The 21,181-nt window shown below is 40.4% G+C and overlaps 1 protein-coding gene across 1 annotated transcript in view; it reads right to left on the bottom strand.

The window, feature by feature from the left end:
• LOC124788635 overlaps positions 1–21,181 on the bottom strand; it is a 291,652-nt gene that overhangs the window by 56,522 nt on the left and 213,949 nt on the right. The window contains exons 7-8 of the mRNA XM_047255906.1: positions 19,600–20,078; positions 5,120–6,214 (exon numbers count right to left, since the gene is read on the bottom strand). Coding sequence (XP_047111862.1) covers positions 5,120–6,214; positions 19,600–20,078 — 1,574 coding nt within the window. The remainder of the gene's footprint in view (positions 1–5,119; positions 6,215–19,599; positions 20,079–21,181) is intronic.

Genomic DNA, 21,181 nt, shown 5'->3' with positions numbered 1-21,181 from the left:
TAGTACCATGCCATAAGTAATGACAATGGGACGAAGTTGATACATCTAAAAACATGGTGGTAGACTCCATATTGTTCCGACACAAGGAAATAAAGGAAATACATAAGGGAACATAGACAGTACCAGATGGAAATACAATAAATCAGATCGACCATCTACTAACGCATGCAAGGCATAACTCAGACTTACTGGAAGTAAGGAGTTTAAGAGGTCCAAATACAGACACATATCACTTCTGTCCAAATACAGGCATGGATCACTTCCTAGTTTGGGTAGGAGTGAAGGCAAGAATATCTAATGCAAAGAAAGGAACCTGGCCCAGGACACAGAAATATAACATCACAGTTTTAGAATCAGCAGTAGCAAGAGAATGACACCAGGAGAGAATAATTCAGGCCCTTGAAAACGCTGGATAATGCAACAAGATTGAAGATCAATGAGAAAAGATAAAAAAGACAGTGCAGGTAGCAGCAAGCTAAATACTCAGGTACAGCGTAAGACAAACAATAATCTCATTGTTTTTTACCAAATACGAAACAGAAAAAAATGAAACATATAGAATGACATTACAGCCACAGATACCAGGAAGATAAGGGAGGAATATAAAGAGCACTGAATAAAGGACCCATCAGAGGAAAAAGAGGGAGTGGATGAAGGAAAATGAAGAAATGGAGCTTGTGAAAAGTGCAAATGAGGATAGGAAATTTCATAGAGAGGTGAGTAAGGCATGGAAACCTTTCAGCAGCAGAAGTAGTTTAATAAAAGATTAGAAGGGTGAAATAATAAGCAAATAGAAGGAGATATGCAAAAGGTGGCGTTGCTTCTTTGATAAATTCCTTAACCCAAGAGCAGTTGTACCAAGGAACCCAACAGAAATATACAAGAAAGAACCCAGATAACTGTGTGGATCCTCCTAACTCAGGAGAGGTAAGAACTGCAATGAGGAAACTAAAGAACAACAAGATGGCAGGAACAGTCCATATTCCAGGAGAACTTTTCAAGCACAGAGGCTCTGAATTGGAAAGGAACATCCTGAATCTGGTTAATCTAATACTGGGCGAAGAGGAAATGCCTCAAACATGGGAAGAGGGAATTATGTGCCCATTATATAAGAGAGGAGACCAGGTGGAATGCAGTAACTATAAAGGGATTCTCTAACATACTGTAAAACTGACTCCTTCCAATGTGGATTTATCCCCAGTAAGTCAACTATCAACCAGATATTTACCCTAAATTCTGGAAAATACAAAGGAATATTAGGGTTGGAACTTATTTTACTATTGATTTTAAAGCAGCAGACAATAGCATAGCAACTATATCAAGTTCCAGGTGAATTGCATATTCCAAAAATCTGATAAGAATGGCAATGAGAGGAATGCAAGGCAGCATAAAAACTGGAGGAATGTAAATAATTGATTACGGGAACAATTTTTCACAAATCTGTGCATATACTGTCTTATGAGGACAACACTGACATAGTATCATGAACTCTGATGGCAATGGAAGAGACATTCAACACACAGTAACAGGCCGGCAGGAATACAGGACTAAATATAACTGAGAAGGAAACAAAATACCAAGCTGCTGGGAAAGCACACAGGGAGAATGTGCCATAATGATGGGTAGTTATGCGCTTGAAAGAGTCAATCATTTCAAATACCCGAGTTTGACTGTAATTAGTCTAAATGATACCTCATATGAAATAAAGCAGAGACTAATTGCAGCCCATAAAGCTTATTTCACCGTAACAGATCTTCTATCTTCAAGGCTCCTGACTAGAACTACAAAACTAGCCACCTATAAAACACTTATCAGACCAGTGCTTACACATGCCTCAAACATCAGCTCTGACAGCAAAGGATGCTGAATTGCTGGATGTATCTGAGAGAAGGCTACTCAGGAGAATCATTTGAAAGGGAAATATGGAGGAGGAGATACAATCATGAGTTGTACACCATCTACAAAGATCAGCTATTAGAAGAATTATGAAGCCATCTAGGCTGAGGCGGCTGGACACATGGCATGGCTGAATGATACACAACTGCCAAAAAAGATTTTACAAGGAAAGCCAAGGGGACAGAGAGGGAATGGTGGACTGAAAACTAGATGAGAGAACAGTCACAGAAGACCTTCAGAAGACGGCTACAGGAACTAGAAAATGCTAGCAAGGGACCAGGATAAATGGAAGGAGACAGCTGAAGAGGCCCAGAACAGCTGCAGATGTAGAGCTGCAGAAGAAGAAGAAGAAGAAGAAGAAGAACTCCACTTCTTTAACAAACGTGCAGGTAAAGCCTATTCTGTAAGTGAATGTGGCACTGGTCTTTGACAGTGTTCAGTTAACTGTGAACATCAAAAGATCCTGAAGAAGATTGCAGCAGATGGGTCAAAACATTGATCATGTAAAAGAAACTGAAGAGGAGCATGACTGGACCTAACAACCTTGAGATTTTACCTCCAAAAATAATTCATGTCACTCTTCTGTTTAGGGCTATGATATGGTTTCCACAGAGGTGGAAGTAATCTTTAAAAAAAAAAAAAAAAAAAGTCTAATTCTTCCATTTTACCATCAAACAGAAATCTCTTGAGTGGTTATGGTGACTAATACCATTAACATAAACTTCAAATGTCCATATCCATTCCAGTTATAGGAAATAAAATCTATGCTGACTCATAACCATTCAGAAGTGAAGTAGTATATAGTCTGAGATTATGAAAAGATAAGCTGTAGCTTACAATCATACACATGGACATATCCTATCTGAATCATTGTAATAAATTGGAATATACCCATACAAGCACTTTGTAATTCTTTTCTGACTGAATCAAAACTGAGGTCAGTTTGTGTGTTTGTGGAATAGCTAAGAAACACATGAATATAATAATAATAACTGCATACAGGTTTGCAGGCAGCTCAACAGTCTGATGCAAGTCTTTCAACTGTATGCCACTCTGGCGACTTGTGTACCCCTAACCTACAGGTGAAAGGAGATCTACACTTCAAGGTTGAATCCAAACCATGTGTTGTTACTAGTGAATCTTCACTCAGAGGTGAAGGCTAGATTAAAGGCACACTGAAATATTACACAGTCTGACCACAATTTGACCATGTGACCCTTTAGCCTACTGTCATGCATTTGGACAGCAACCACCAGGTCTGACAGTAAGCAAATAAACCAATAATAATTACCACTTCATAAATATGTTAAGTGCGTCCTGCATCAAACTTATGAAGCACGGACTCATTGAGATTAATGACATGTTCCTGTGGAACATTTTGCCCCATAGCTTTTGCTATGAAAGTCTGCAGAGAGCTTCATTAGTTATTTTGTGACAATGAAAATTTATACCTCATTAATGGGTCCCAAACTAGAAGCCAACATGCAGAGTTCTTATATATGTGAGACAATTGCAGATTGTTTGAGCTAGTATTCTGAAAGTTGTGAAATTATGTTAGTCCAGTGGCATTTGCTACCTCATCTTGTGGCCTATTAACTCCCATATTGCCAATATCACACCAAGCTACAAATTCCAGTAAGTCATATTGCTAGCGAAGATTAGAGCTTATAATCTCCTCAACATAGACAATATTACAGATAATCTAATTAGCAGCTAGAACCTGTTTCAGAAAGCATCTTTACATCACTTAACTCCACCCGAATATGGGCCCAGTGTCTCCAGCCAATCATATCGCCAAGACATTACCTTTACTGAAAGTACAGTGAACCCTAGCAATAAGCTCAGTTGATCCTCAGAATTCAAATACTCAACCCAGTAATCAGTCTCTGTATGCACATGGTACCTGCAAATGAACAAAACAGCCTCTAGTGTTCCTTTGTGTTAATTTAAACACGTTACTCACTTGTTCAATTGTCTGGAAACATAGGAGGAGGATCCAAATTAATATTACTGATCTGAAACTCACTTTTCAACATTATTCATTTCAGAAACAGATATTTGGCTCAACAGACTTTGAAATCCATATTTTATTTCATTAGAAAATTTAAAAAAAATCAGAAACAAATAATAACAATTTCTCTCACATTTCTAGTCAATTACATATTTTTGGCATATAGAGGCAACAAATAGGTCCAGCGATGTTATCAATGTATTTATTGAGCTGCCTGATAGTGAAAAATTCACGGAGGACAAAAACAAGCATGTACATCCAAGTGGGGGTGTAGTCAGGATTGGAAAGCTGTGTGGATTTGTCATTAACACACATTACATTTAGAAAAAGGAACTGTATCTGTTTTGTTCATTGGGGTTACACAGTGAGGATTGCCATGGAGATGAAATAAGGTAGCTCCAGTAGCCCCAGATTGATGATAAGGGAAATGCCAAAGTAAAGGAACTAAGCCATTTAGCAACTGCTCTAGGTAGTGGTTTGAAACTGGAGAGAGAGATTTTTCCAGTTGCATCTCTGAAAGCCTCAATCTCAAAAGTCAGATGATCATGCAGGAGATTTGACTGGCACGGCAGCATTACTGACAACGATTTGGCCTATTCCAGTGAGAACTAGTTGACTGTTGTCGCATCAGCAGAAAGGTGACAAACAAACAGGCAGACTCTATGTGAAATTTAAATAATAAAAATTTCTCACATGTGGGTCCTGCGGGCACCTTGTACAAGTAAATGAGCTAACTTCCTGTTCAACTACAAAACCCAACACCAAAGTACATTCACACAGAAAATACAAGACAAGCCAACAGCATCAAACATATCTGTCCGTAACTCTTTTACCATCAAAAAGTGTACCAGAACACATTCTGTATAATAAAATCCACACTAACAAAATATGGGCTTTGCATTCAAATTGAAACTAGCAGTAGGAAATACAATTTATAAGCTGCAACTGTCTAGCTATGACTATGCAAATTTCATTACAAGCTTACACTAAAACTAAGACAAAACAGAGACAATTACTTTCAAAATGCAATCTAATTTTAAAGTTTTATTTTACTTAGACTCATATTTTACTAGAGAGAGAGAGAGAGAGAGAGAGAGAGAGAGAGAGAGAGAGAACAAAAACATTATAAACAGGCAGTAAAACAAAGTCTCCACAATGTACAGGCTCTATGGATAGCATTAATGTGAATTGATGTACATAGATATATAATACCTCTTCCATTTCAAAGGATTCATCTACAGTAGCAGGACTAGCTGAAAGGTAGCTTGCTGATGGTTGCTCATCTTGCTGAGTCATCGTCTCTTGGTCTGCATGTGTTGCTGCACACTTCCCCACTCCAGAGCTAGGATCAAGGAATTGACTCTGCACTGGTTGAACAATATCACTGATGTCCATATTTGCACACTCTAATTTAGGACTAGCTACAAGTGTTTCCTGAGATCCCTCCCGCTCTATACTGTTCTCACTTTTCTCAAAACTGTTTTCTTCTAAATTGTCTGCTTCATGGCTTGTAAATTTCAATACCGGTAAAGTGTCACCTGTTAACAAGACATCAGTTTTTATAGCACTGTTCGAGTTCTCGCACTCATCCAAATCCTCATCAATGACACGATTCTGCCTTTTGAGACTGCTCCTACGAAGAAGTAATCTCTCCTTATCAGTTTTCACAGAGTGAATGTCATCAATATTTCTAGATACAGAAGGTGGAAGTATTTCCAAAGCTTTATCAGTTTCTACCTCAACATTCATCTGAGAAGCATTAATCTTCTCTATCCGAGTATCAGTCTTACTACTATTATCAAACACATCAACCTCAGTGACAGCTGTTAGTTCCTTATTTCCTCCACTTATGTCATGTGACTTTTCAATTTTCTCATTTTGTTCCTCCCTCCCTTCAGCTGATGACTCCACTGTATCATTGAAAGTCATTTCCACATCTTCATCAATTGATTCGTAACGCACAGGCCGGCTGGCAGCTGGACTGTCAAACGTTGGAGATGAAAGATAGAATCGAGCATGAGGGCTTTCTGACTCCCAACTGCTGATACTAGTGGAGGAAATACGCTTACTGAAGCGAGGACGCTGAGGAACTGTTTGTGCTACACTAGAGTCTGAATCAGAAGTCATATTTCCAGTGGTGTGAAGTGACTGTGAAGGTGTCTCTGCATTTTGAGAGGATTGGGCTGCTGGCACAAAAGGTGGGCGGAGTGGTGGTGGATTGTGGTGACGTCGCTCGTAACTGCCCTCGTCGGTATCACTGTCACTGTCCAGACTTGTCATGCTGAGGCTGGTAGCTGATGAAAGAACCTGTTAATGATAGTTGATATTAGAACTGTCTAAAATGTGCTGAGATACACTTCAGAAATACACTTAAAACATGTAAGAAAACAAATGACGACAAATATACATTACACTTTCAAACTCTAGTTAGATAGTACAGTGCTGAAGAGTACGTCCAAAAATGTCAATGCTGTCAACTAAAAAGTTGCTGCTAATACATAATTTCTCTAATATTTTAGTTATCAGCTTTAATTAATGAAAAAAATGGCAGCAGGTTGGTATGTTTAGGCATTTGAAATCACAACAAATTAATTAAAATTTAAAGACTTAATAGTAGGAAATGGAGAGGTATGTAACTGATAACATGTCTCATTGAAGTTAAGAGATATAGGCTGTGGAAATATCCAACCAGATTCTATTGCATTGTGCTTAGGACTGTATCAAGTACAGAGTTCAATGTGCATAAGCTTACTTGCAGCTGAAAATTTTGACAGATATACAAACCATAACATAAGCATTTTTTTAAAACATAATTTAAGTGCATTTGTACATCACAAATAAAAAAAACTGTACAGTCTTATTTGACAAAAAAGTAAAACGTTTAGCCAACTCTGTCATAATACTGCAAATAAAAAGTGGAAGTAAGGAGAAGGAATACAGATTACATCTTAACATCGTATTGGAAAATGCAGTATGCCACAGATACGTAGCACTCTGAAATGGGCCTTTATGGAGTGATTTCATGAGAAAGAACACACATGGACACACACTGTCATCTCAGATGAATATAGTGTTTCCACTTTCATCATGAGAGCAAATAATAGCATCTAACAGTGGGAAAATAGTCTCTGTTCTACAGAGAAAGGTTTAAAGATGAGTACAAAAGTTCTGGGAGAATTGTGAGAAAGGACATTTTTAACCACAATGCCCCTTAGCTAAACAGTGGTTCTCTGCATGAACCCATAATTAATGCCCAATACTCTGAACATTAAGATCACAAACTGAGGTATGTAATAAATAACATGTTATACTACTGAATGATAACAGCCTTCTCCATGGTGATATCTGATAAGACATTTCATTACCACTGAGGGATGTAGACTGTCTCTGGTTGGGAAACATTTCAACACTAGAAATAACCTGAAGATTTCCTGTCATCCTTTGATACTCATTGCATATCCAAGAAATATTTTGTTCAAAGCCATTTTGCAATGGGCAGGTATGTGAATGACTGGAAGAATTGCATTTTTATCAATGACTTGAGAACCCTTGGAAAAATAGTACTGACCACCTTGAAAGCAGGCAAGAAAATCTATTACAAGTTAAGAAACTTAATATTGAGATTACTTTTTAGATAATGAATTGTCAGAAAAAATTAACTGATTTCACCTGACTACCATTAAAAGTATTCAAAATACCATTTCATTAATGAGAGAAATGCTACATGTGTGCTTCATATGTATTTTGGATAAAAATTAAGATTTCCCCTGTGCTTAATACATACTAGTATGAATTAGCATGGTTTACTTCTCACAGTCTAGAGAAGAAATTGGCATCTCACAATGGAGGAAAGGGAATGAGAGGCAGACAGGCACATTTGGAAATATCGGCTATCAGGCTAAGTCCTTCATCAGATATCCCTCTACCTCCCCCCCCCCCCTCCCTCTCTCTCTCTCTCTCTCTCTCTCTCTCTCTCTCTCTCTCTCTTCTCTCTATCTACCTACCTACCTACCTACCTCCCTCCGTCCAAAAGCTGATATTTTCCAACGGTCTACTTTTAGATATCCCTGCCACTCAATGCCTCCTCTATGTGGTGAGTGGGAATCTATCATAATTCATACTGTTATCCATCTTTGGATTTTCAGTTGTCTAAATACAAACTATATTTACATATACAGTGATGAGCCAAAACATTATGCCTGTCCACTTAATAGTTTGTTTGTCCACTTTGGAATGAAATACATCACTGATTCTGCATATCAGGGATAGACAATTTGTTGGTAGGCTTGCGAAGGTATGGGACATTAGATGTCTACGCACAGGTCACGAAATTCGTGCAAATAATGGGCCACTGATTTGCGTACGTGATGATAGTGATCCAGATAGTTTCTGTAGAAGATACACCAGGCAAATCTGGTTGCTGAGACATAAAAATGAGTTCACTATATTACTCCTCAAATCACTGTAGCACGGGTCTGGCTCCGAGACATAGACAATGAGGAAGACATCAAGCATGAAGAGATGCAGTTGTTCCGTGGTGTGCTGCACATTTGAGCCACTGTTCACCTCAGTGATGGCATTTGCGGAGACAACCACTGACCTAGTGTAAGAAAAATGTGATTTATCCAAAGAGCCAACATGTTTCCATTGATCGACGGTCGAATCCTGATGGACCTGTGCCCACTGCAATCATAATTTATGATATCACTGGGTCGACATGTGAACCCATAGGGATGGTCTGCTGTGGAGCTCCACGTTCAACGATGAACGGTGTATCCTGAAACACTTGTGCATGCACCAGCATTGTGCTCTTTCGGCAGAGATGCCACAGATCACCATCTATCCTACTGCATAGAGCAGACAAATTACTACTAAACTCTACCTTCTGCGAAGAATCGTGGATGCCCAACCATTTAGCACCTAGTGGTAGTTTCACTGTACTTCTACCTCTTTCCAAAGATGCTCATGACAGTAGCACGTGAACATTCGACCCACTTCACTATTTTTGAGATACTTGTTCACATGCTCTGTGTAAATCAAAGTCACTTATCTCAATGGATTTCCCCGTTTGCAGGCCATATCTTTGCTGGGGTGATCCCCCGTCCATGTCTGCTTCACTTACATACTTTTGTTATTGTGTCACATGTCCACAATGCCACCTGGTGGCATCCAGTGTTGTGGTGATCAGTCATCATAATGTTTTGGCTTATCTGTGCACTATGCCACTATACTCTGAGTGGAACTCTGAGCAGACTATATGTTTTACAAGTTTCCAGAGCAAGTATTGAACCTAAAGTTATTCCTAACACCTCAAAGAATTTCTAGCAAAAATTTAGTCTGCACCTTTGATGATTTCAAAAAAGCCTATCACTCAGTTGACCATAGTTCACTCTTGCAAATATTAAAATACAAGATCCAGAGCTGAAAACACATGCAGTCACAAAACAGACACAAAGTTCAAAGGTTAAATTTATGGGAGAAATCTCAGATCCTTTCAAAATCCAAGTGGGGGCGAGACAAGAAGATGGGCTGTCTCCCTAACTTTTCACATCCTAGAGAAAGTGATACAACAGTGGTGCAAACAGAAATCAATCCTCAAAACTGATCAACTAATCAATCACTTTAGGCAGAGAAAAGTTAGATACAGATTGTGTAGCAGTTGCAATGATTTAGCGTTTTTAATTCATAACATTCCATCAGCCCAAAATAAGATTCACGTCTTGAATCAAACTGCAGGAGTGTCTCCAGATCTCTTATTAAAAGACAGATTATGTGACCTGCAGCAGAACAAGCACCAAGATTCATGGAGGCTAAATATAGCAAAATTAAAGTACCACAATTAAAATGTCTCATGAAGCCATTCATAAAAATGGAATCTAAACAAAAGTAAACAAAATTAGATGCCACTATCGAAAACGGCATATCAAGTTACTCAATACAACAAATGTATCTCCAAGCACACAAAACTAAGACTTAACAATAATTAAACCAGAATGCCTCTATGGATCAGAAACACTAATTATGAACAGGAAAACAGACATTGAAAACAGTGACACATATGAATGCAAAATATTAAGAAAACTTCTAGACCCAAACCTTTTAGAGGTACAATACTGCCTCAGTGGCAAGCAAAAAATCAAATAGTAAACAAATATCCATAGTTACATTAGAAAATGTAGGCCGATTCTGTGGACACATTAAAAGAATGAACCCACATTGACTTACAAAATAAATAGCCAAATTCTTTGACAACAAGAGTAAAGCAAAAACAGATGCAATGAAATAGACTGGTGATATCAAAACTAATTTGAAACTGGCAGGAATTGCATCATAAGATATCGTTGTTGTTGTTGTGGTCTTCAGTCCTGAGACTGATTTGATGCAGCTCTCCATGTTACTCTATCCTGTGCAAGCTTCTTCATCTCACAGTACCTACTGCAGCCTACATCCTTCTGAATCTGCTTAGTGTATTCATCTCTTGGTCTCCCTCTACGATTTTTACCCTCCACGCTGCCCTCCAATACTAAATTGGTGATCCCTCGATGTCTCAGAACATGTCCTACCAACTGATCCCTTCTTCTAGTCAAGTTGTGCCACAAGTTCCTCTTCTCCCCAATTCTATTCAATACCTCCTCATTAGTTATGTGATCTACCCGTCTAATCTTCAGCATTCTCCTGTAGCACCACATTCCGAAAGCTTCTATTCTCTTCTTGTCTAAACTATTTATCGTCCCTGTTTCACTTCCATACATGGCTACACTCCATACAAATGTTTTCAGAAACGACTTCCTGACATTTAAATCTATACTCGAAGTTAATAAATTTTTCTTCTTCAGAAACGCTTTCCTTGCCATTGCCAGTCTACATTCTACATCCTCTCTACTTCGACCATCATCAGTTACTTTGCTCCCCAAATAGCAAAACTCCTTTACTACTTTAAGTGTCTCATTTCCTAATCTAATTCCCTCAGTATCACCCGACTTAATTCGACTACATTCCATTATCCTCATTTTGCTTTTGTCGATGTTCATCTTATACCCTCCTTTCAAGACACTGTCCATTCTGTTCAACTGCTCTTCCAAGTCCTTTGCTGTCTCTGACAGAATTACAATGTCATTGGTGAACCTCAAAGTTTTTATTTCTTCTCCATGGATTTTAATACCTACTCCGAACTTTTCTTTTGTTTCCCTTATTGCTTGCTCAATATACAGATTGAATAACATAGTGGAAAGTCTTCGAACCTGCCTCATTCCCTTCCCAACCACTGCTTCCCTTTCATGTCCCTCGACTCTTAGAACTGCCATCTGCTTTCTGTACAAATTGTAAATAGCTTTTCATTCCCTGTATTTCACCCCTGCCACCTTCAGAATTTGAAAGAGAGTATTCCAATCAACATTGTCAAAAGCTTTCTCTAAGTCTACAAATGCTAGAAACATAGGTTTGCCATAAGATGTCAAAAATTGTGAATTCTTCCAGTTTAAATTTCACAAATGGCAAGTTGACCAAGAGGGAAAAAAAACTTAAGAAAAAGACTGAAACATCATTGTCTGAAGAGAGAAAGCAACCCCACAGAATGGAAATGAAACAAATTGCCCATCTCTAAGTAGTTCCTGCAATCCTAATGGGCTTCACAAAACAGGAAGCACAGAACTGAACTGGGGAGAAAGGAGAGTTATAGCACAATTAACTAAAAGGTGGGATCAGTTCGTAGGACACATTCTGAGGCACGAAGGGACTGTCAATGTGGTATTGGAGGAAGTATGGGAGGTAAAAATTGTAGAGGGAGCAAACGGAATAAATATGGTAAGTAGGTTCAAATAGTTATAGGTTGCATTAATTACTCAGAGATGGGGACACCTGTGCAGGATAGATTATTGTGGAGAGCTGCATTGAACAAGTCATAGGACTGAAGACAACAACAGCAGCAACAGAAGCAGCAGCAACTAAAACAACAACAAATACGTCCAAACAACAACATAGTAGTAGTAGTAGTAGTAGTAGTACTAGTAATCATCAGGAAAAGAAGAAATAGCAGCGAAATTATTGAAAATTGAGTCGTGCGCAGCTAGTGTTCGTCCCATTTATTGCTTGACATCTTGTCTTTGCGGTACTGCCATCCTGTTTCTTATTCGATTTACTGGCATCACTAAGTTGCTGGCCTGCCTGCCTGCCCATGAGTGGCAGCAGCAGCACTATTGATAAGAGCACTGTTGTACTATCTTTGGAGCGACCACTAGCATTTCCAGGTCATGGTGTGTGGCACATTCAGTCGGGATGGAGCTCCAATGAGACCTGGATAGCCATTACTCACCCAACCACTGGGGATGTACACATGCACTGTCCGACGGAAGGAGACTGGAGTGGTGATGACTGTTGGTTGGTCGTTTGGTCAGTCGTCTCACCAGGTAACATGTATTTGGTTTTCTGGTTGCTTCTGGGCCCCTTTAATTGATCATCTTGTGGGACTTGGGTCGGTTCCTTACTTGTGCAGAGATGTCAGATGGCCAATGGGCAAGTGTTCCCTCTGCATGGTTGGGTCCAAGCCAGTGTCTCCGGGTCATCATGCATCTGAAGGCAGTCGGGATAGAGCAGCAATGAGGTCCGGACAGCCATGGCTCGCCCAACCATTGCCGATACACATGCCTTGAGTGGGAATGACCTCAGTTGGTCGTTCGTTTGGTCGGTCATCTCATCGGACAATGTGTGTGTGATCGCCAATTGCTTCTGGGTTCTCTGCGTGTGTGGACTTGTGATTCGTCCTGGTTATTGCCCAGTGACTGGTTTCAGTATTGTTCAAGTTGTTTGTGGAAGTGTTTCTGTGGAACTGTGTGTAGCTTGTGGTTTTGACTGACCAATTATCGTAACGCTGTCTGCATGATGGATGCAGAGAGCCAGTTGGGATGGAGCAGCAAGGAAGTCTCCGCAGTGCGAGGCCAGGCCGCGCCCGCTGGCGGTGTACACGTGCTAGTGGATCGTGAGGTGCTAGCTGCGAGAGCGACAAGTTCGTTGCCCACCGAACGTAGACACTGTGAAGTTGAGTGATCAGTTAATCTGTTATGAAACCTCAACTATTGTCACATCTCTTCATTCATTTGTGGGTTGTTGCCCCCTTGGCCATTTGGGCTAGCAGCATCGTATGATGTGTTGGAGTTGGTGAAATCTTGCAGCTGTCTTCCTATTTTGTGATTTAATAATTAAATTGACTGTTACTTATCAGTGAAGTGCACCAGCGGTATTTTCTGCCCTGTGGCTGTTAATGCTCCGGTTACCTGCCCTGGTCGTTAGCGTAGTTTGTAAGCAGTGTGCCTTTTCCTCATCGTGTTGTTGCTGTCCAGCACAGCATGTAGTTCGACAGCCTTTTAAGTTGTTTGGTTCATATTTGCTTAGAGTGGTTATTGTTTCCCTGGCTGTTTTTAGACACCAATTTCTGGAGGTGTAATGCTGTTCGTCTTCTCGTCCTCGGCCGATATTCTCCATCGTTGTGCCGTTGGTCGGATGGAAGGGAATTGGTTAAATTGTTGGTGGGTCCTTGGGCCATCCCTAGTTTGGGTTGCCATCCGATTACTTAACTTCAACTCTTGGCTGCCTGTCTCACCTCACCTTATGTTGAGCTACCTTCCCAGGCCGACCCTTGGAACACTTCTGGGTACCACTTGTTCTGTTTGTTTTAAATTGTGATTTTCATTTTATTTGGAGTATTGTGCAATACCTTTGGTCATGAATTACTTCAGTTTTTTTTTATATTTTACATAAAGGCCTTCAGCTGTGTTAAATTAAAATTTTGAGCATTGATTGTTTTAGAAAAAAATTTTGTTATTCATAGAAATTGTTGTATCTGAAATTGTTTGTAATCCACGCCCTAAGCCGTTAGTTGTTCCATGTGTTGTGTGTGGCCTTCAGCCGAGGATTTGTGTGAACCCTTAATAAGGCCTTCAGCCATGTGTATTCTCTAAGGGAAATTTTTTTATAAGGAGCAAGGGGGTTTATTCTAAATTATTTATCTGACTTGTTGTTCAGGCCTTCAGCCATTGTTTCAAATTTGTTTGTGGCCTTCAGCCATGCAATAAGTTAATCAGGTTTCAGCCGTTCTGTTGTTAGTTTAAAACAAAATTTTCTTGATTAGAAAAAATTGTTTATTAATGTGCCTTAATTACAGCTGTCCTTCAGATGTTTAGTGTAGGCCTTCAGCTGTTAATTGTTTTCATTGCTTTTTTTTTTTAAAAAATTTAGCGTCCATTTTTAATTTTTTTAGATTTCTAAGCCAGGCCTTCAGCTGTTCTTGTGTTTACTGTGTGGTTTTGGGCCTTCAGCCCAGAAAGCATCTCAAGGTTTCCTTAACTAGGCCTTCAGCCATATTGTTTGATTGTGATCTTTTAAGCCAATATGTAAATAAGAGGTACTTAAAAAAATAAAGTTGTGTGCTTGATTATGCAACTCACAGTAACTGTTTACGATCCCATCCACAACCTTAACCTTATCCTGTGTGCTCTCTGACTACCTACCAATCAGGTCTCAGAAATATAAACACAGGGAGTTGGCATTTTATGACAAATATATAGTAACTTAAAAATGTCAATCAGCAGAGGTATTTCCACAAATATACAGCATTGTCACTACCAAATAAGCATCTAATAGCTTAATGACCAGCAGAATCTCTGTCAGGAAATTCCAGACACTGATGTTAGTAAAAACTGCCCTCCCCCCTTTTTTTTACGTGTCTGTGGTAAACACGTACTTATAAATCCGTTACAACTGTGCTGTACAGAACAATACAGACACAGGATTGTAAAAAAAACGAAAAGAAAATGTTGGATGGGCATGGAAGAGTGTTGTACTATATACCATCTTCCTCCCCCCCCCCCCCCCCAAACATAGAACTTACAAGGAGAAGCCATACTCTGCAGCCCAGCAATTTCAATGAGTTTTGGGGATACCATTTGGGGCCCACTCCAAAGTAGTTCTGTGAAAGGGTTTCGGTCAGTAAAACTTAGTTTCCATGAACAATTATAGTCAAAGATCATAATACAAGATCCATTTCTGTTCAAGTGAAATCATCAGAACACGACACATGAGAAATTTTCACTTATACATATCAGGCATACATCAGAATAGTTTCTAAGAAATTGAAAATTTAGTGTGTGTGTGTGTGTGTGTGTGTGTGTGTGTGTGTGTGTGTGTGTGGGCGCGCGCACGCTCGCCTTTGCCTTTGTGTGTTGAAATGAGTCAGACGTCAATATTTTCCACATGAAGATGCACTGCCTTATATGTAATCAGTTGCCAACCTCTATATTAACATGTTATTGTACACATGTTATAAGAAGCAATCAAAAAGTTTCCATTTGAAGACTGTGCAGTGAAGAATTGGTGTGCCAATCAGGCAAAATTGCCATGAGCACTGAGGCAACCATCTCACTGACTTAGCAGGTTGAAGATACTCGGCTGATAAAGCACCAATTTCTGCTGTGTGGAGAAGTCAAGGACCTATTTAAGGGGCCACAAGGCATGATATTTGTATGGGGAAGATCAGGACTATGGGGAGGGTGCCACAAGTGTGTCCCACTTGAGTCTTCCAGTTGAGGCTGGCACTCCAGAGTGACCGGCATTTTGTATCAAATTGCGACCAGCTTGGAATGTGGCACATAATTCGACAAAAGTGGTTCTCAACAGACACGGTGCCTCATATACACTCTTATTCTCCAACGGATGTCTACCAGACGTCTCTTTTGATGGCCAAGAAAAGAGTAACAGCACATTGGTCCTGTTTGGATTCATTTGGTAATAATGTCACCAAAGTTCACATTTTTGCATTTACCACAAACACATCAGAGAGACGCAAATGCCACCCCAATTCCTTGCCTTTATGTCAGTGCTTATACACCATTGTTACAGTCGAGCTACGTTGCATATACAGTGCAGCAACAACCTCAAACAGAAACCTTTTGATTGCCCTTCATAAATTTAAGCCAAGCATGATTTCCATTCTACATAGTGAGGAAATTATGTGGGCACAGGAAAATGAATTTCATTCAGTGTATTGGGTGGAAAATATTTATGTGTTTTTCTGCTCCTGTACATAAAACTGACACACTGAAAGCTAACCACAACAGGCAGGGAGGAAACAAGGAAGCCAGAGAGAGAGAGAGAGAGAGAGAGAGAGAGAGACGTGCAAAAAATGTGAAACCTCTTTCCTCTTTTGATCTCCACATTCTCTTAAAAAAAAAGGATAATATATTTTGTGAGAAATGTTTTCATCACTTGCAGGTACCTATGCTGACTACTTTACTTAAAATAATGTATAAATTTTTTGTTACAGCTTTCTTGCCGTGTCAAATAATGAAAAATATTGCAAGATTTGTGAATAATAGCCATACACAGAACTTCAGTACAATGTTTGAATGTAGGCCTTATGAATTTCGTCCTTGCCTCAGTGGCTTTCTTGCTGTGGATCGATATCACTAATTCCTTGGCTTCTCTGAAATTATTACGTTTAAGAACAGATGGAAGTAAATTAATTTTCAAGTGTTCAAACGATTTGACCTGTTCGAACTGGAGCCTCAGTCAGACCACTGACTTTTTTTTTTTTTTTTTGAAAATGGAAGTGTAATCACCTAAATCTATTCACAGGCTAACGTTATTAAGAGGCATTTTGTCAGGAGCTATTCATGACATAGGTTAGGAATATTTCGGTTAATAATATGCCATCTTACATCACAACATTTTGTCGTCCAGATTTAGTAGTACAAGTTTTGGAGCTATAGCCAGAGTCTCCAACATTACTCTGATGTTTCTCGAAGTTTAACCCATTTCTATCACCTAGCAGTAAAGGAATAGTCGGTAGTTTTCTGCAAAAAATAACTCTCACGAGAAATGAAAAAACACAGTACAATTAATGATTACGTACCTGTTGACACAAAATTTGCATCTTCAGCACCGGTGAAAAACTTCTGCACTTGCACTTACACGTTAAATAATAAGTATGTTACATTATTTGCATTGTAAGGGCAAATGCTGAATTTTTTCACCGATCCAGAAGGCGAAACACTTTGTGGCCAAACGAAGGTAATCATTAATAATAGTTTATTTATTTAATCTGAGATGAAATAGTTCATTTACTGCTAGATGATGAACTGAAGCCGATATAATACCAAAAGACGTCAATAATGCCCTTGGGAATTGAGCTTTTATTTTTGAAAGAATTTATTATCTTCCTAATTTCAGAAGAGTGCAGAAAGTTGTAATAAATAGTTCACATAATATGCAAAAAACTGGTGATTTCTCAAACTGGGGAACAATCAAGAATGGGGTGCCGCAAGGTTCGGTCTTGGGTCCTCTGCTGTTCTTAGTATATATAAATGACTTGCCATTCTACATTCATGACGATACAAAGCTGGTACTTTTTGCCGATGATACAAGTATAGTTACCACACCCGACAGACAAGAATTAACTGGTGAAATTGTAAACGATGTTTTTCAGAAAATCATTAAGTGGTTCTCTGCAAATGGGCTCTCATTAAACACAGTATATACAGTTCCACACAGTAAATGGAATGACCCCATTAATAAATATAGACTTTGATCAGAAATTGGTAGCTAAGGTAGAATATTCAAAATATCTAGGTGTATGCATTGATGAGCGGTTGAACTGGAAAAAAACACTTCAGCTACTTATGCTATTAGGGTCATTGCAAATTTTGGCGATATACATCTGAGTAAATTAGCTTACCATGCCTATTTTCATTCTCTGCTTTCGTATGGCATGATATTCTGGGGTAACTCATCATTGAGTAAAAGAGTGTTCATTGCACAAAAGCGTGTAATCAGAATAACTGCTGGAGCTCATCCAAGATCATCCTGCAGACACTTGTTTAAAGAGCTAGAAATCTTCACTGTAGCCTCACAATATATATATTCTCTTATGAAATTTGTTATTAACAACCCGAATTCAAAAATAATAGCAGTGTACATGGCTACAACACTAGGAGAAAGGATGATCTTCACTACTCAAGGTTAAATCTAACTTTGGCTCAGAAGGGAGTAAATTATGCTGCCACAAAAGTCTTTGGTCACTTACCTAATAGCATCAAAAGTCTGACAGATAGCCATATAGCATTTAAAAGGAAAATAAAAGGATTTATTAATGGCAACTCCTTCTACTCATTATGTGAATTTTTGGATATAGTAAGTGGGTAATGGATCGGGGCTAAGAAATGAAAGAGGACTTATCTTAGAAGAAAGATTAAGGAAAGGCAAACCTACATTTCTAGCATTTGTAGGCTTAGAGAAAGCTTTTGACAATGTTGACTGGAATACTCTCTTTCAAATTCTAAAGGTGGCAGGGGTAAAATACAGGGAGCGAAAGGCTATTTACAATTTGTACAGAAACCAGATGGCAGTTATAAGAGTCGAGGGACATGAAAGGGAAGCAGTGGTTGGGAAGGGAGTAAGACAGGGTTGTAGCCTCTCCCCGATGTTGTTCAATCTGTATATTGAGCAAGCAGTAAAGGAAACAAAAGAAAAATTCGGAGTAGGTATTAAAATTCATGGAGAAGAAATAAAAACTGTGAGGTTCGCCGATGACATTGTAATTCTGTCAGAGACAGCAAAGGACTTGGAAGAGCAGTTGAATGGAATGGACAGTGTCTTGAAAGGAGGATATAAGATGAACATCAACAAAAGCAAAACAAGGATAATGGAATGTAGTCTAATTAAGTCGGGAGATGCTGAGGGAATTAGATTAGGAAATGAGACACTTAAGGTTGTAAAGGAGTTTTGCTATTTGGGGAGCAAAATAACTGATGATGGTCGAAGTAGAGAGGATATAAAATGTAGACTGGCAATGGCAAGGAAAGCGTTTCTGAAGAAGAGAAATTTGTTAACATCGAGTATTGATTTAAGTGTCAGGAAGTCATTTCTGAAAGTATTTGTATGGAGTGTAGCCATGTATGGAAGTGAAACATGGACAATAAATAGTTTGGACAAGAAGAGAATAGAAGCTTTCGAAATGTGGTGCTACAGAAGAGTGCTGAAGATTAGATGGGTAGATCACGTAACTAATGAGGAAGTATTGAATAGTATTAGGGAGAAGTTTGTGGCACAACTTGACAAGAAGAAGGGATCGGTTGGTAGGACATGTTCTAAGGCATCAAGGGATCACCAATTTAGTATTGGAGGGCAGCGTGGAGGGTAAAAATCGTAGAGGGAGACCAAGAGATGAATACACTAAGCAGATTCAGAAGGATGTAGGTTGCAGTAGGTAATGGGAGATGAAAAAGCTTGCACAGGATAGAGTAGCATGGAGAGCTGCATCAAACCAGTCTCAGGACTGAAGACCACAACAACAACAACAAGTGGGTAATTTCTCAACCTCCAAAAATTAAACAAAAAAAAAATTATTAAGTGTCATGTAATATTTTGTCTAATGTAATATCTTGTATAGACACCTTTTATTAATTTGACACGTTCCACAGCATTTCGAAGTGTCGTATTCATGATCTATGGAACAAGTACTAATCTAATCTAGTTGTAGCTTCCGAAATGTGTCTGCTGCACCGGGAGAGTGAAATATTATGACCGAAGACGGCGTATTATTAACTATTTTTTCCCGACCTTCCGAGTGGCTCCCATCTAGTATGCTCCAGTTCGTAGAACTCTGATAACGGTGTGTTGTCGAATTGCAGACAGGCGATACGTACGGAGTCTTTGTGGAGTAGCGGTCGGGGCCTGGCGCGGCCGGCCATGTCTGCGAGCGGCGGCGGCTGCGGCGGAGACTGCTGCGACAGCGGCGGCGACGGCGGCGGCTGCACCTCCACGAGGTCGCCGTCGCCGGCGAAAGTGAAGGAGCGCTCGCCGAAGACGATGCGCTTGCGCGGCACGTCGGGCGACTTGTTGCGGCCCTGGTTGTCGAGGAACCGGCGGTTGTCCGGAGTGAGCACGCTCAGGTGCGAGTCCTGGGGTAGGTCGCGCAGCACGCGCCGCGCCGCGCGCGAGAAGCGCCGCCGTGAGGCCCCGCCGTCGTAGGCGGAGGCGGAGGCGGGCACGGACAGCGACAGCGCGCCGGGCACGCTGCTGCCGCCCTCCTCAGACTGCGACAGCGACGCGCACACCGAGTGCGAGCTGCGCAGCTTCTCGCGGATCTTCGCCACGATCACCGACGGCGGCGTGTGCGACGAGCCTGCGGGCACGCCGGCACGCTCTCACACATCTGGCAGAAGTCGTCACGTCTAATGAACACGGCGTATGCTATTCTCACCGAACGGCGGACTGACGAATTGGAATTACATGTGGTGTTCCCCGAGGATTAGTCTTCTCGCCTTACACGTTCTCGTGTATATCAATGACCCCCACAGTAACATTTCCAGATGACACGTTTAGTTTGTTTGCAGCTGATACAAACAATGCGATTAACAGCAATACGAGGTTTCTAGAATGAAATTTTCACTTTACAGCGGAGTGTGCGCTGATATGAAACTTCCTGGCAGATTAAAACTGTTTGCCGGACCGAGACTCGAACTCAGGACCTTGCCTTTCGCGGGCAAATGCTCTACCAACTGAGCTATCCAAGCACGACACACGCCCCCTCCTCACAGCTTTACTTCTGCCAGTACCTCGTCTCCTACCTTCCAAACTTTACAGAAGCTCTCCTGCGAACCTTGCAGAACTAGCACTCCTGAAAGAAAGTTTGCAAGGTAGGCGACGAGGTACTGGCAGAAGTAAAGCTGTGAGGAGGGGGCGTGAGTCGTGCTTGGGTAGCTCAGTTGGTAGAGCACTTGCCCGCGAAAGGCAAAGGTCCTGATTTCGAGTATCGGTCTGGCACACAGTTTTAATCTGCCAGGAAGTTTCATATCAGCGCACACTCCGCTGTAGAGTGAAAACTTCATTCTAGAAACATCCCCCAGGCTGTGGCTAAGCCATGTCTCTGCAATATCCTTTCTTTCAGGACTGCTAGTTCTGCAAGGCTCGCAGGAGAGTTTCAGTAAAGTTTGGAAGATAGGAGATGAGGTACTGGCAGAAGTAAAGCTGTGAGGAGGGGACGTGAGTCGTGCTTGGGTAGCTCAATTGGTAGAGCACTTGTCCGCGAAAGGCAAAGGTCCTGAGTTCGAGCCTCGGTCCGGCACACAGTTTTAATCTGCCAGGAAGTTTCAATACGAGGTTTGTCCGGAAAATAAGTATAAAAGTTGAATAATGTCTTTATGTTACAAGTTGCAGTCACCGTCAGGTGGGACTACTGCTGTAATCAATCCCACCAACGCTCAGTTCGAGCCAGAGCACTCTGCG

Source organism: Schistocerca piceifrons, chromosome 3, assembly GCF_021461385.2.
Source record: "Schistocerca piceifrons isolate TAMUIC-IGC-003096 chromosome 3, iqSchPice1.1, whole genome shotgun sequence".
Taxonomy (NCBI): Eukaryota; Metazoa; Arthropoda; class Insecta; order Orthoptera; family Acrididae; genus Schistocerca; species Schistocerca piceifrons.
The sequence above is the reverse complement of the archived record's forward strand: the minus strand, read 5'-3'. Positions and strand labels throughout refer to the sequence as shown.